Raw genomic sequence first — 14,199 nt, 5'->3', positions numbered from 1 at the left:
ATAAAGAAAGGACAAAACCCTTTAATATTGTCCACTGCAGATCTCTTTAATTCCTGCGCTTGCGTGTGTTGGACGTCTGACGTCAATTCCTCCATAAACACTGCGAAGGTCGCGCTTGCCAAACGCAAATTTAGTGTGCTGTTTCCCCTTAAAAGTGCTGCATGCAACAGCGTGGCTCCAACCCAAAACAAAACATTTGGCTCATTGGAAAGGTATATTTTTTAGTCATTGGAAGGAGATAAAATCACTTTTACTTGCTCTCCTTTACTCACAAGAAAACACACAAAATAATTTGTATCATACCGAGTAAAAAAGAGCTTTTTTAATTCCCGGTAGTGTGTTGATTCGTTGATATCTTGAAATCTCTATAATTTCGAGTTTCCACTAATTTCTGAAATATTACTCGATGACTTTTGTACTTTTCCCGCACGGATTTTTCTAATTTAAATACCATCATTTTTAAAGGGACATATTGTGTTGAAAGGCCGGCATCACACAACTTAAATTAAAACAATGGAGTGCCAAGAGAAAGGCCAAACATCCTCTATGGCTGCCGTGGTAAATATCTAGTTATTGTGATTTTAGACAATGACACTAATTCCTCATATCTGACTTAGGGCTCTGAGGGCGTTGGCGAACCCTCGCAGAGTTTTCGGATGGAAATCGAACCGCAGAACGACTTCCCCAGCCCCAGTGCGCCCCCTCTGCCGCCACCATCCTACGAAGAGGCGATCGGTGATTCTTCCTAATAATTCTGATTTTTCATATTGCAATAACAAAATTTCAGCCGCCCCGAGCGTGCCTCCGCCCTCGTTTCAGTCCTTAATGACGGAAATCCAAAATGCTCGAGAAACTTCAGAAGGATTGACTGATTTTGGCAGCAAACTGTGCGACGCAATCGCAAATACAGGCAAGGCAAAAACTTTTTTTTAAGCAAATTCATAATTTATTGAATTTTAATTTCACAGTTGGCATTACTGTGGTGATTTTCATGTTCGTTGGGCTCTTCGCTATTTTAAGCGTAATGGTCGGAATGGTAGTTCTCGGCGCCCTTTACTTTCATGAATGCCCGGCCCAGCCTATGATTCCAATAATGCTGATCATTGGAGGTAACATTTAATTAAGTTTGAGAAACGAATACATTCAAATGAAAATTACAGGAACCGTCTTGATTCTGCTTAACATAATCAATTGCGCCAAGAAAAAGCCACAGGGTGAAGAAGAGCGAAAAAAATCATCGACTGGGAAAAAATTGTTCACGTTTTTATTCATCTTGTGGCTCGGTCTTTCCTCGTACTGGGTTTACGTGCAGTACAAGCCAAGCTCAAACCCTGAAGACCAAGACTATTGCAACCCCGTGCTGTACAACTTTTACTTTTGGTTCCTCAACGTGACAAATGTGATTTTGCTGCTCTCTTGCATATGCTAGTGCAAAGAAACGTGTTCTCGTGTTCTGCGGTTAAAAGACGTTCTTTCAAAGACATATAAGGGTAAATTATAATTATCATTAAATATTTAGACGACGAGTTTCATTATTTTACGAAACCATTTCTTAAAATTGAGCACCTATAGGTCTAGTATCTTTTATAATAACGTCGAGGTAAGAGTTGTGCAACATTAACTTATTTTAGTTTCTCCCACTTGTTATTTGACAAGTGATGCTATACGTAGATGGCAGTCGTGGCTATCACCACCTTCTCACTACTCAACTCTTCAATAACTCAACAAAAACGTAATGCTGCAGACCTTCTATCCAGCTCAAACCAACAACATCGTGCGTAAGTTGCCAGCAAAATATTCTCAAGTAGATGTAGTATTTAGAATAATAACAAATTTTTAATCTGATAATTAACAAACTTTGTTGTTGAATATCTAAATATTTACACTTAACCAATTTTTTCGTCTTCATTTAAAATTTAATCAGATTGTATAGCAAGATTTTACACTAGTCGTTTTGATCACCTTAATTTAGAGTTATATTATTTCTCCCGACCGTTAGCATTTACGATGATTGTTAAGTTTTAGTTTCAGACCTGGCAATTTTTTCCAAATATAAACAACCACTTAATTAAAAAAAAAAATAGAATCAATTATGCAATCTCTGAACAACAAAAAGTGAAAAACGTTCAAACTGATTTAATAAAAATAGTTTTAACCACCTGCTATTTTTACCACAGGTCGTTTCAAACTTATAAACCATTTATCCGTATTTTATAGGAAAGGAGCCGTAGCAAAACAAACGTGGCGCAATCGACATTCCAAAGCAAGTGGTATTAATGAAAGTGTTCAATCAGCCGTAAGGTAACCATAGTTAAATTTGTTTTGAAATGCAGTGAGGGATAAGAGGGAACACACCAAAAGGCTATGACGTGGAGACCAAGCGATTATTTAGATCCTGAGGAAGTACCTCTGATTAAATTAAAGAATGAAATTACACAAGACATCGGCAAGGTGAGTTTAAAAAGTTTTTAGTTTCATAAAAAGTGTATGACTGTACAAATTTTTGAACTTTCAGATTGTTGACAAGCACCGAGAAGAAAATTATGGCGAAATCACAGAATGTATTTTATATTTTAAAAGTCATATATCCATCTTATAAAGCAATGTTCTCATTACATAGTTTGGTCGCTGGTCTATTATGTGGTTGCTATACTTTTGGGCACCCTATTCCCCATGGTGACCTTCGGCGCCCTTTACTACGACAACTGTCCAGCTGATCCAGTTTTACCACAGTTGCTCATTTTTGGAGGTATTTTTAAAATGTTAAAAAGCCTTAAAAATATTTTAATGCTTACAAATTCCAACAGGGCTCATCACATTTGCCGTCTGCATCGCCGTTTCAGTCAAGTACATGCGATTTATGACCAAGTTGTGCAACGTGTGCCATGGATGGCTAAGGCTGTACATTTATTGCAGCCTCTGGATCATTATAGCAATGTACTTTATCTGGCTCATTTACTCCTTGTGCAAAGTGGCCGAACAATATGACTCCAGCAGTGACCCCCAAGCTGATGACTATTGCCACCCGTTCTTCTACAATTTCTTCGCTACCGTTCTTTTCATATCATTTGCAGTTTTGCTGCTTATGACTATCACTTCTAATTGTTTTGAACAAGGTACTACCGTAATCTAAATTTTTACTTTTATATAGAAAATTGGCATGATGGATAAATTTTCTGACCTTTTTTTAGCCTCACGAGAGCAAACACGTGTATCGATTTTACTTGATCTCTGAATCTTTTATTGAATCTGAAGAAATCATATCTGAGGACGAAATTTGTTCTTAAGATATATTATTGAATTAACAAATGCTTAACATGGAGACTATTTATGTCAAAGCAATGTTTATAGCCAATAAACTTTATTTTATTGATTTAAAAATGTTTTGTGATTTAGTTGTTTCCCTGTAAATATTTTGTGCAACAGTATATTTATTTTACTATGACAACAAAAATGCAAGAGATTTTAATATGCAACTTAAAACGCGATAATCTGAAATTAAAGCCTTAACTTAAGTATAATATGCGTGATTTAACTTCACTCAATGACAGGTGCAGATTTTCCACTCAACCTTTTGTTATATTCGGTGCATCATTTGTCTGTCAGAAATATCTAGATTTTTTTACATGAGCATTATGTGACGTTCTAGATTATGTGTTTAGTTATAAAACACTCTCTATGGTAGGCGGCCGCATCTAAAACTGCTCCCACTGCTCAGTAAACTTTTCGTCAACAAATTTCTACAGATGAAATTTGAGCTCTATCAAACATGTGTGTTGACTCTCAACCAATAATTCTCGAGTGAATCCGACGTTCGGTCTGATCATATTTTGACTGTTACTCTTGAAGATTGCGAGGTTCACACTAGACACGAAGCTATGTCTGTGCAAAGCGTTTCTGTAGATTCTGAGGAACTTCATCCTCTAATTGATGCATCGGGCATGCAAGGGGTAAGAGATAATTTTATCTTAAATGGTTTAATTTGTGTACCGATAAATTTTAACCTTTTTTCAAGGCCATTCATAATTTAAGGCGTCAGGATTCCTTAGAGAGGCGCGACAAAATAAAAGAATGTATAGTATTCGGAAATTAGTGGAAAAACTTATTATGATTTAACGTTTTTATATTTCAAAGTTTGGTGCCTGATCGCCTGTGCAGTTGGTTCACTTTTTGGCAACCTCTTCCCCATGCTGACCATCGGTGCCGTGTACTACAACAGTTGCCCAGTTGATCCAAATTTGCCACTGATACTTATAGCCGGCGGTAAATTGTTTAGTCTTCAATATAATTAAATTTGGAGCTTTCATATTTTCCAACAGGTTTTATCATGTTTCTCTTCAGCTTGATCGTTCTAATCAAGGACATGCAATTTGTGACCAGAGAATTCAATAGAAGGACCGACATGATGAGCTTTACAATTTATCAATATGGCTCTGTCAGTATAGTAGCATTATTCCTCATCTGGCTATTTTGGGCTACGTACAGAGTAGCAACTCTTGACAGTAGCGGCGATTCACAGGCTGTCAACTATTGCAATCCGAGATTCTACCATTTTTTTGTAATCATACTTAAGACATCATATGTTGGTCTGGCTGTATTGATTGTCTACCTTTATTATTGGCAAAAATTACGCCATCTTTTCACATAAATTGATTGTTACACCTGCGAATTTATCGATTTATAAAGCTATGAATTCATAAAACTTACTTGGTTTTTTACTCGAGTTTTAAATTTTAAGTTTTTAATGCAAGATATCCCAAGAGCATTTGGGTAGTTTCCAGAACGAAGATAAAAACTAGTCATCAAACTAACTGACGAGATATTTTTTTGTATTCCTGATTTTGGTGTCGCGATAGACACTCTTTTTCATGAGATGCGATGGCAGTCTCTAAACATTGAAACTATTCGAAGATAGATAGAACAGTTTCGAAAATGAGAATGGAATCAGAATTTAATAAGTGTACTATATATAGCAGTGTTAGTAAAAATCATCTGCAAAACTTGCAATTTTAAATAAAAATTAAAATTTGGAGGGCGTCAGCTTTACCGACTTGAACTGCAGACTATGAGACGGTGAGTTTATCATGTGACAAAACTGATCTAAAGGCAGTCGAACGAAATTCAGGAAAGATGAGAAAAGAATGGTACTCACGGTCCCCAGGAGCTCCATCCGCCATGTCTGGGCGCGAGGGCCTCCCTGTTCTTGGGAACGCACTTGCCCTTCTGGCACCAGCTGTTGTGTGCGCAGAGGGTGCCATCGGCCCAGGGGATGTGCTGGCTGAGGCAGCCGTTCTGCTCGTCCGACTGGCCCTGGCTGCACCACAGCGAGCCGCACACTGGCATGTAGGTGCAGATGCGCGAGCCCGGTCCGTACAGCATCTCGCACTGCCTGTTGTGGTTGAAACTCTCGCCTGGCAGGCTCGAGTCGTCCTTCAACGGCAGTTCCTGGTACGGCTCGTTCTCCAGGCAGTAGCCATGTCCTGATCTGAGTAAAACGGGCAAAAAGGTTTCAGCACCAATTTTAAAAAATAATATGCGAGAGAGAGAGAGCACGTAAAATAAGCACAAAATATGAACTAAAAATTAAGAATGATTCGCAATTACGATTTTGATGTAAATTCAACGTCACAAACTGGCCAACTACAACTTTTCTTGTGTGATTTCAACGAATCATTGCATCTGGTTAACTGCCTTTACTGTAAAAAAAGCAATTGCAGTTGTTAAACATTTAATTTAACATGTGCGTCTCCTGAAATTATCTGTTCTTCGTGGTTTTTTGTGATGAAGGTCATGCCAGAAAAAATATAAGTGATTAAGTTCAAAATTTGTGCTTTTTAAACGTTTTTAGGTCAGATTCAGACTAAGTCTTGTCGGTCTGTGCTCGTAATGGCAGCGCAGAAGGAACTGCCTAATGTTTTACGTAAATTCCTTTCTTAATCTATATTAAAATAAAAGTTAATTATAAAAATATAGATTTGTTATGTTCACCAGCGTGAGTTACATAAAAGTTTTTACTCAACAAGTGACTCAAGAGAAAATGATTATCTATTTAAGCAGAGTTGATATTTTCCACGACAAGTTTGATCACTTCCTCATTGCAATTTATTGAAATTTAAATCCTTATACGTGCATAAAAATAGACATATTTTCCTTGAAAACGTCTGAATCTTATCTTTTGTACACGGCCGCCATGCGGACAAGCAAACTGCAGCGAGAGTCTGCGAGTGGAAAGTGGGCCTGCCCTGTGCAGAAAGGTTGACAAAGGGCAATAAATCGCGGCTGGCGCCGTAAACAAAAGGCTCCAGGTGGAGTTGCACGCGCGTTTGAAACGTGGGAAAGCCGACTTACTCGAGGTATTCGGTGAGATAGTGGCGGCTGCAGTTGGACCACTCCCAGGGAGAGGTGTTCTCGCCGAGCATGTGCGCCATCATGAAGTGCTTGCTGCTCGGGCCCATGAAGCGTTTGCAGTGGTTGTCGTTGTCGTGCTTCATATTCAGTCTGCGCGTGTCAATTGAATCTGTGAGAGACGCCTGCAAATCGCACACTATTCCTCTACTTACACGTGTCCAAGCTCATGGGCGATGGTGAAGGCCGCGCTCAGGCCGTTGTCCTGCACAATTGAACAGCTCTTCTTTGGGTTGCACACAGCACCGACCTCGGCCAGGCCCAGGGTCCCGCAGCTCGTCAGGTTGTGATACCGACAAAGATTTTCTCTGAAAAGCGGAATTTGAAAGAAATCATCATAATAAAGAAGTCGAACTTTAAATATTTTCTTGATCTCAAATGATTGGTTTTTCAAAAATAAAAATTGGTGGGCGCAAATTTCCATATTTGGCTGTCAACTTTTCATTTGAATTTACAATTTAAATTTGTATTTGTATCTGAATATTTAAAAATTTCTCTCTTTTGACTTACCTTGTGAGCAGAAGGGCAGTGTCATAGTGTCTGGTCCTGTCACCAAGGTGACGGTTCTCGTACTGCCAGATACAGAACTTCTTGAGCATTTCCGTGGCCCAGACATCGTTGGCGTTATACTTGCTTTTCCAGTAGACGTCAGGCGACACGTAAAATGACGTGTCGGCCAGATTCTCTATGTCCACCACCTTGATATTTATGTGGTTGCCTATGCTAGCGTCTTTGAACAACGATGACACCTGCATGCAAATAAATCATTGATATCTGATTAAAATAAATAGTCCTATTTATTTTAATTCCTGGAATAAAATTGAGAAAATTAAGGTGTTTATCAGGAGATGTTTTTTATTAGTGTAAAAATAACTTTTGTCGCGAATTGAATATCCTTATAAACAAATTTAAACGAAGATTAAGAAGGTCAATAAGTAAAGTATTTATATCTGAATGGGTCAATTTTTTTAGTTAAATTATGTCAAGTTAAGCATTTAATTGGAATTAGCCTAAAAATTAGAAATTGTTTTGCTTCTAAAACAGCATTTTAAAGAAATACTGAAGTAATATTTGTACAGTGAAATTTTTGACTTCATACAACTGAAATGGAAAAATTTGTACTCACACTGGACATGAGGGTGATCACGTACTGCGTCAGGTTGTCGCCGTGGTACTCGTGCATTTTGCGGTCCGTCACCACTTTAACCTCTATGTACAACTGCTTCGAGATGGAGCCCTGAAAGACGAAGACGCAATATGTGATGCGCGCAAATTTTCTCGGAATGACATGTGCGAGTTTCCTGAGAAACGATCAAGCGTTTCAAGAGCCAGACGGCCACGCGCCACGAGGAAAATCGTAAAAAAATACAGTGGTGCACATGCTCTCGTTTTTGTTTGTTTTAGTTGCAAAAGATACGCACCGGTGGTTTCACGAGATAGGGATGGTTGAGTATGGATCGCGCCGCACGGTGGTGCGGTGCAGTCTCGTCTTCTTGAGGATGGTCGTCAGTAATTTCTGCAACAGAAGTCGACAAAAAAACTTGTAAATAGACAGTTCATTTATTTTAAAGATTACATCCGATAAAACACAAGCAATTATAAATTCAATAAAATTTATGCTTTTCAGAATTATTTTCATTTTATTGAAATGTCGGCCACGTTTTAGAGAGGGAAATACAAAAGTTTTCCTTGCTCAACAAAATGTCTCATTCGAAAATTTAAATTTTGAACAAAATTTAGTATCATTCAATTATATAATGATTTTTGTCCCTTTTCATCTGTTTGCTGGTTTAAAGTATCAAACAAGTATCAAAAAAGAGCTGTGTCTGCGAGGAGAGAAATTGAAACAACCACCGCAAAAAGTGCAGGATCAGCGCGTCGGAATGGCCATAAATCAAGGAGGCAATTGGACAATCCACCTCTAGATCGGAATTACTCGGCACCGGGGCCCCCGAGTTCATTAGCCATTCTCTCAGATTTTTTCTCTCCGAGCCACCATCTGGCCGAGGGAAATTATAAATTAGCCGCAGCGTCGAATTGAATTCCGATCGGCCTCGCGAGTGAGCGAGCGCGCGATAAAAGAAATTCCACAGCTCAGCAATTTTAATTAAATAATAATCCACCGCTATCTGCTGGCTCGAATCGCCTCCTCTCCTTACAAATGCACACGTGTCCTGCTTGATTGCGCGATTGGCAATTATAAAGCGAATGAATTTTGCTACATTTCGCTCCCTTTTACGGCACCGCTATAGTTAGTTGATGACAATGGATCAAAGACAACCGTAGTGTGCTTAGGCAACCTGCGCGACGCCGATGCCATCGGGTTGCATAAACTTCGATTTTCTTACTGTTTTCTGCAGCGAACAATAGCAAAAATATTGCAAAAAATGGAATATTTTGTTGTGAAACTTTCAGCTACAATGTCACCCTATAGAGCTTAAAAAAATAATACAGGATGTATTCGATTTCATAATCAGTATTTTAGACCATTTGTTTCAAAAATTTTATCAGAGTAGACATTTTTAGAAAAAAGAGACTTTTCAATAATATACTTCATCATGTACAGCAAACCTAATTTCAGCCAAGAAAATTGAAGGGATAGTTTAATTTACTCTCCCATCGATTTTTAATGACCATGAAACCATTATATTTTAGTAAGAAGATTTTTTTTAATACCAAACAGCGAAATTTATTCTCAAATTCATATTTGTAATTATTCTTTTTTAACTATACCAAGCTTTCAGATCAGCTGTGAGGTCAAAAATTATCACTAAATGGGTGAAAAAGGTCACTGTTTCTTGATTTTGATTTAAAGTTTTAACAGCTTAAGGCATGATGTTTACATTTTTGTAACTTGACTTACTTTATCCATGATTATACGTATAAGCAGAGTATATTTTTATTCTTGAAAATTTGGTCTGTGAGAATTAAAATCCAGTCGATCAAATTATTCAATTATTATATCTAAAATAAAGTTAGAGATTATTTTGATTTGTTTTTTTAATTTTATTTTAAATTTAATTTTATTGCTCTTTGGCTTTCGGGCTCTTCTCAGCTGTAAAAGTCATCTTTGAAGGAAGAGGAGATTAAATGGCTTGGTTGTAATTGAAAAACTAAAAGAAAATTTGTGAAAATCAACACCCAAATTAGCAAAAATATTTTTCCTGGTAGGAAATGCTGGACGGTCTTTCTTCGTTTTTGAATATTCTGAAGAAATGTTACCTCCTAACATTCAAAGCTTCCATCCTCTGGAGAGAAAAAGAAAAGAACTACAAAACACAATGAAAGGAATCTGAAGCACGTTAAGAGTGGAGACACGTGTGTGCGTCTTCAGCCGAATCTCGGCTAAAATCGCGAGTATTTGGTTTTGGATGGCGCGGGAAGGGAAGGGATTACGTCATGGCGCGAATGAGCAGCGCGGCGGCGGTCGCCAAGCAGTCTGAGCAGCAGAAAAAGTACAAATGTGCGCGCGAGAAGGTTTTTTGGCGGCGCTGTTTAGATAGGCCAGTAGTGTGTGTTAGCGCCCGGAGCGAAACACCTGCTCGCCGGCCGCGCTCGCTCGCTCCTTCGCTTCCTATCTATTAATACTCGTCGTGTATTTCCACTCATCATCGCTTTTTCGGCCTCTATTCATTTGAATAAAACGCCGTGGCCGCGCCGAGATGCAGCAAATTGATTGTGAGCGAAAATCAAAGAGGTGCGCGCTGCTTGTTAAGCACAGAATTTGGCGCCAGATTTTTCAGCTCAGATTGCACACACGACTTTTTGCTTTTTAATGAGACAAATTTATTTATTTTCCCTGTCCTTCTCGGTGCGCACTTGCGGATTTACGCCGAGGGACGTGGCAATTCACTTAATTAAGCTAATTGTGGTCGCGTTTCCTAACGAGAGAGAAAACTTGCAAACGGCGAGATAAGCTGGCAGACGCTGAAACTGGATTTCCCGACAACGTGGCTTTCCAATTTGGCGCAAAATGTGAAGCGTATTAATACGAGTCTGCGATAATCGAAAATAGAAACGAGGATTAAAATACATGCTGGCAAGAAGAAAGTTATTTCTTCTGCAGAAAAATTAAAATGACTAGATCACATTGAACAAGAGGTGAAAATTTACATTGGGATTTACTTTTTTTTATACCAACCAAATTTTCAGCCAATTATTTTTAGTTCAAATTAACCCATATTCTGTGATCAAACATAATGTATGAACTGTTGCTCAAAAAGACTATTAGATGTTATGATTGTTACGACTGTTTAGTATAGATTATAACTTAAATGCTACAATTCTCATCATGCATTGTGAATAATTGATGTAAAATAAATGAAAAGGGCTGTGAATTTAAAAAAGTCAATTTTTCCTTGCGTCCCATTCTTTTTAGACACCAAACAAGCACGAATCACACTGTCATTAGGTTTTAATTTACGCTTATAATCATTCACAGCTCTATGAAGCTTAAAAACCGTCTTGAATAGCATTTGAAGTCTTTTAACCGCACCTTCAAATACGTGCTAAATGGTCTTAACTCTCGGGATACTTGGGATTTTATTTTATAAAATTTCCCTTTTCAGGTGGTTATTTAAGGGCAGTCAAAATTTGCTTTTGAAACTTAGCTCTGGAGAAATAGAAAAATAAACGGTCCAATTGTTGGTTTTGACTGCTTTCGGTTTTCAATGCAAAATCTTGAATCGCCTTGCTTCATTGAAGCGTATTTTTGTTCATTAAATAGTTTTTCAGATTTATATTGAGTGAAAAAAAACCGTCAGCTCTAAATAGTATCCCGTACCAAAAATTAAGCTCCATTTAAGTAACGTGTCTTTTTGACTTTTCAATTTTAAAGCAACAATTTAACCGCAAATACCAATCCTACCCTTCCCTGGCACCCCGCATTCCAGTCCACTTAAATCGAGTAAATATAGCAATTATTAATAGACGAGGACGAGCAAATATCTTAACACGGTGTAAACAATGGGGAAGACGCATAATAAAACAATTTGCCTTCCGTAAGTTAAGGTCAGCGAGGACTCGGGACGCGTGACAGTCAGAAGGTAATTATTTATTGCACCTGAGGTGCATGAACAATATTTACGCGTGCAAACCACTTTAGCACTGAGTAATGAGCGCGAGAGGCGACCTTGCCCGCGGCCCGATTTCCTCTCGTTCCCACTCATCGTCGGCTAAACAATTTTCGCCAGCAGCAGCAACAAATACTTTGTATCATCGCATAGGGCTGCAAAAAGTTTTGAGCCAGGTGTGAAACGCATGACATAATCCCTCGTTATTTGCACGCCTCCTGGTTTTTTGCCAGCATTTCGCACACCGATGCGGATGCGAATTAAGAGAAAATTCCGAGGAGGAGCAAAAAATACATCCATAGCCTGTGAACTCACAATCAGTTTCAAGCAGCTCCAAACGAATGAAAAATTGAAGAAAAAAATCCTAATTCGTAAACAGGTTTAATATTATTGTTTCCCGCAATGTTAACTGTAAAATTGGTCCAGAATATTTAGAAAGAGGTGAGAAATTTTTTTTCGTAATTCAAGTTAACTGCGAAGAGCTTTTGAAGATGTAATTAAAGAATCAATTATTTACTCATGCTATATGTACAAGCTGTAATTTCGCTGAAATTTATAAGAGTTTGCAAGCATTTTTAAAAATAAAAAATACCTTCGAGCGATTTTGCTTGTTAACAAGAAAAATGGTTAAATTTCAAATGTAACTACTGACCTGCATTTGAGAGAGGCGTGGCGCAGTGGCCGTCATCCTCTACGAGGGCGGTGGGTTCGGCAACCAGGGGGTAAATGGCGTGCATCACAGATGGACTAGAAGAGACATCAGTCGCGTTCTCCGGCGGCCAGTATTCGGACGGCTCGACGAAGTAAATACCGTGGGACGTGCGGATGTATCCAGACTGAAACACAAGAAAAAAATTGCCAATTTAGGATTAGGAGGATTTATTATCGCGGCTGCTGCGGCGTGAACGTCTCGGCTCTTTTTTTTGTCTTCGCAGCGTGCAGGCAGCAAGATTTACGACTTTAGCTCGTCCTTGGCAGTGCAATTGTTTTGCGGTCTGAGCTTGAAGAAATCCGACACCGGCTGAGATGCAGGTGCCTAAAAAATTTGCCGCGTGAATAACCAAACTGCCTCATGCACGCCGGCTTGCGAAACTCGGCTGAAACGAGACGTGCATTTCCTTCTACCTCTCTCGTGTACTGCACAAACTCCACGTTTTATCTCCGAGATTGAGTCTGACAGCCGCTGATGGAGCTCATGTGTGCAAATGGCTTATTTTTTGAACCTTTTCCTCTTGTGAAGAGGCTTTTTGTTTTATCAATCTGCCCAATAAATGTGTTATCTGACGCGGAAAAAGGCAAAGCACCAAAAATTTCTGTAAATAAGCACTTTTTCTCTATTTGAATTTTTTCTAGGTGGTAATTTCGTAAATATTTCATCTTATTTTATTTATGTAGCTGACGGGAAGCACCCAAATTTTAAACGAAATTGATACCATCTTTTCCTTGAGAATATACGAAAGTAGATCACGCCGCAACAAGTGCGGAGTAATGTCTGTTTTCGCACACAGTTGCATCCCTTTCATTGACATGTTATTCCAAGCCGTCCGGCTGTTCTCACACATGAGCACAAACTCACCATTCATAACGGCCTGTGTGCTCCTGCACTATATTTATCGAGTCAAGAAGCATTTATTAATGTGCGTTTGAGCAAAGACAAAGGACGGTTTTGACAGCATATATTATGTGGAAATCAATTTAGAAATCGGTATGTATTATTTTAAGAGAAGATGTACCACTCTGTAAAGCAAGAGCCAATCTATTCTCATGGTGAGGTTGTGCAAGAGAAAATCACTTCAGATATATTTACACAAATTTTATCTAGGTCAGCATAGAGACAACGCTTATACTCTTTCAGCAATTTTAATTTTATAAAATCAATTCCTTTTGTTACTGAAGATTGAATTGCTTTTGTTGTTACCACAATACCAAAGGCCAAAGTTAAGACCTGAGCAAGGTTAATAAAATTAGCTATCATTAATTAAATTGCTCCAAATGAAATTCATTTAGAAATTAAAATATTATCCCCTTTCTCCAGCAGAAAGTCGAGGGGAGTGTCGCAAAAGAGTTATAAATTTATCAATGAAGTAGACAATAACGTATAGTTTAAGCAACAGAAAAAAATTATTTTTTTTTTTTAAACAGAAAAAACAAAACATGGAATGATAGTGCTCAAAATTATAATAGTCGAGACATTTTCTAATTTTAACACAGATCAGAGGAATATTTCATAAAATATTTTATTTTTAAATCAACGCAACGGCAAATACCCTCTCTTAAACAAAAAAAATGCAGATCAGGGTATAATGAAACCACTTTCAAGTCATCTGGCAACATAAAAATTTCAGCTTGGGGTCGATAAACTTTGCACCAGACAGTGCGGTCGCAAAATAAAACCATCCGGCGAGTTATCAATCTAGTTTCACGCCGTGTGTAATTATAAACCTTCTCTTTCGGGGAAGTGCAAAACTGCCGTGCTGAACGCACGATTTCAATTTAGTTAGCAAAAGTGGTCCGCCTGTTGCTGCTGCTGATAAATATGCATGGAGGAAATTGCAGCGCATTCCGAGAGATTTTTTCCATCTCATCGTCGTATATGTATACACCGCCGGCCCGGCGCTCCCTGCTAATTATAATATTGCCCAGACGAATTTATGCTTAATGAAAGTAGAAGTGGTCCGCCTATGTTTATATGGCCAATGTCATAATTTCTCCGGCCTACCGA

The 14,199-nt window shown here is 38.4% G+C and overlaps 2 protein-coding genes and 1 long non-coding RNA gene across 10 annotated transcripts in view; 2 read left to right on the top strand and 1 right to left on the bottom strand.

Moving 5' to 3' along the window:
* AdamTS-A (ADAM metallopeptidase with thrombospondin type 1 motif A) overlaps positions 1-14,199 on the bottom strand; it is a 100,250-nt gene that overhangs the window by 19,592 nt on the left and 66,459 nt on the right. For all 3 annotated transcript variants that reach the window (XM_065492376.1, XM_065492378.1, XM_065492377.1), the window contains exons 5-11: positions 12,130-12,313; positions 7,827-7,921; positions 7,532-7,642; positions 6,916-7,154; positions 6,561-6,713; positions 6,349-6,498; positions 5,153-5,485 (exon numbers count right to left, since the gene is read on the bottom strand). In XM_065492376.1, the coding sequence (XP_065348448.1) occupies positions 5,153-5,485; positions 6,349-6,498; positions 6,561-6,713; positions 6,916-7,154; positions 7,532-7,642; positions 7,827-7,921; positions 12,130-12,313 (1,265 nt within the window). The remainder of the gene's footprint in view (positions 1-5,152; positions 5,486-6,348; positions 6,499-6,560; positions 6,714-6,915; positions 7,155-7,531; positions 7,643-7,826; positions 7,922-12,129; positions 12,314-14,199) is intronic.
* On the top strand, positions 330-3,381 carry LOC135945033 (transmembrane protein 272-like). Of its 6 annotated transcripts, none has more exons than XR_010575391.1 (10): positions 330-558; positions 618-735; positions 788-910; positions 969-1,109; positions 1,161-1,490; positions 1,672-1,778; positions 2,218-2,451; positions 2,516-2,561; positions 2,621-2,749; positions 2,808-3,381. XR_010575391.1 is itself a non-coding variant. In XM_065492391.1 (6 exons), exons 3-6 carry the CDS (start codon positions 2,365-2,367, stop codon positions 3,131-3,133), a joined length of 588 nt encoding a protein of 195 aa, XP_065348463.1. In that variant the 5' UTR covers positions 1,451-1,778; positions 2,218-2,270; positions 2,312-2,364; the 3' UTR covers positions 3,134-3,381. The 6 variants fall into 6 exon arrangements, 3 of the variants coding, with proteins under 3 accessions (XP_065348461.1, XP_065348463.1, XP_065348462.1); XR_010575390.1 differs by having other exon boundaries at positions 1,632-1,778; XR_010575389.1 differs by having other exon boundaries at positions 331-558; positions 1,657-1,778.
* On the top strand, positions 3,470-4,870 carry LOC135945038 (uncharacterized). The gene is made up of 3 exons (XR_010575393.1): positions 3,470-4,073; positions 4,135-4,263; positions 4,320-4,870. It is a non-coding gene; the product is annotated as an uncharacterized LOC135945038 (long non-coding RNA).

This window comes from Cloeon dipterum, chromosome X, assembly GCF_949628265.1.
Source record: "Cloeon dipterum chromosome X, ieCloDipt1.1, whole genome shotgun sequence".
In the NCBI taxonomy this organism is placed as follows: domain Eukaryota; kingdom Metazoa; phylum Arthropoda; class Insecta; order Ephemeroptera; family Baetidae; genus Cloeon; species Cloeon dipterum.
This window is presented reverse-complemented; position numbering and strand designations above follow the sequence as displayed.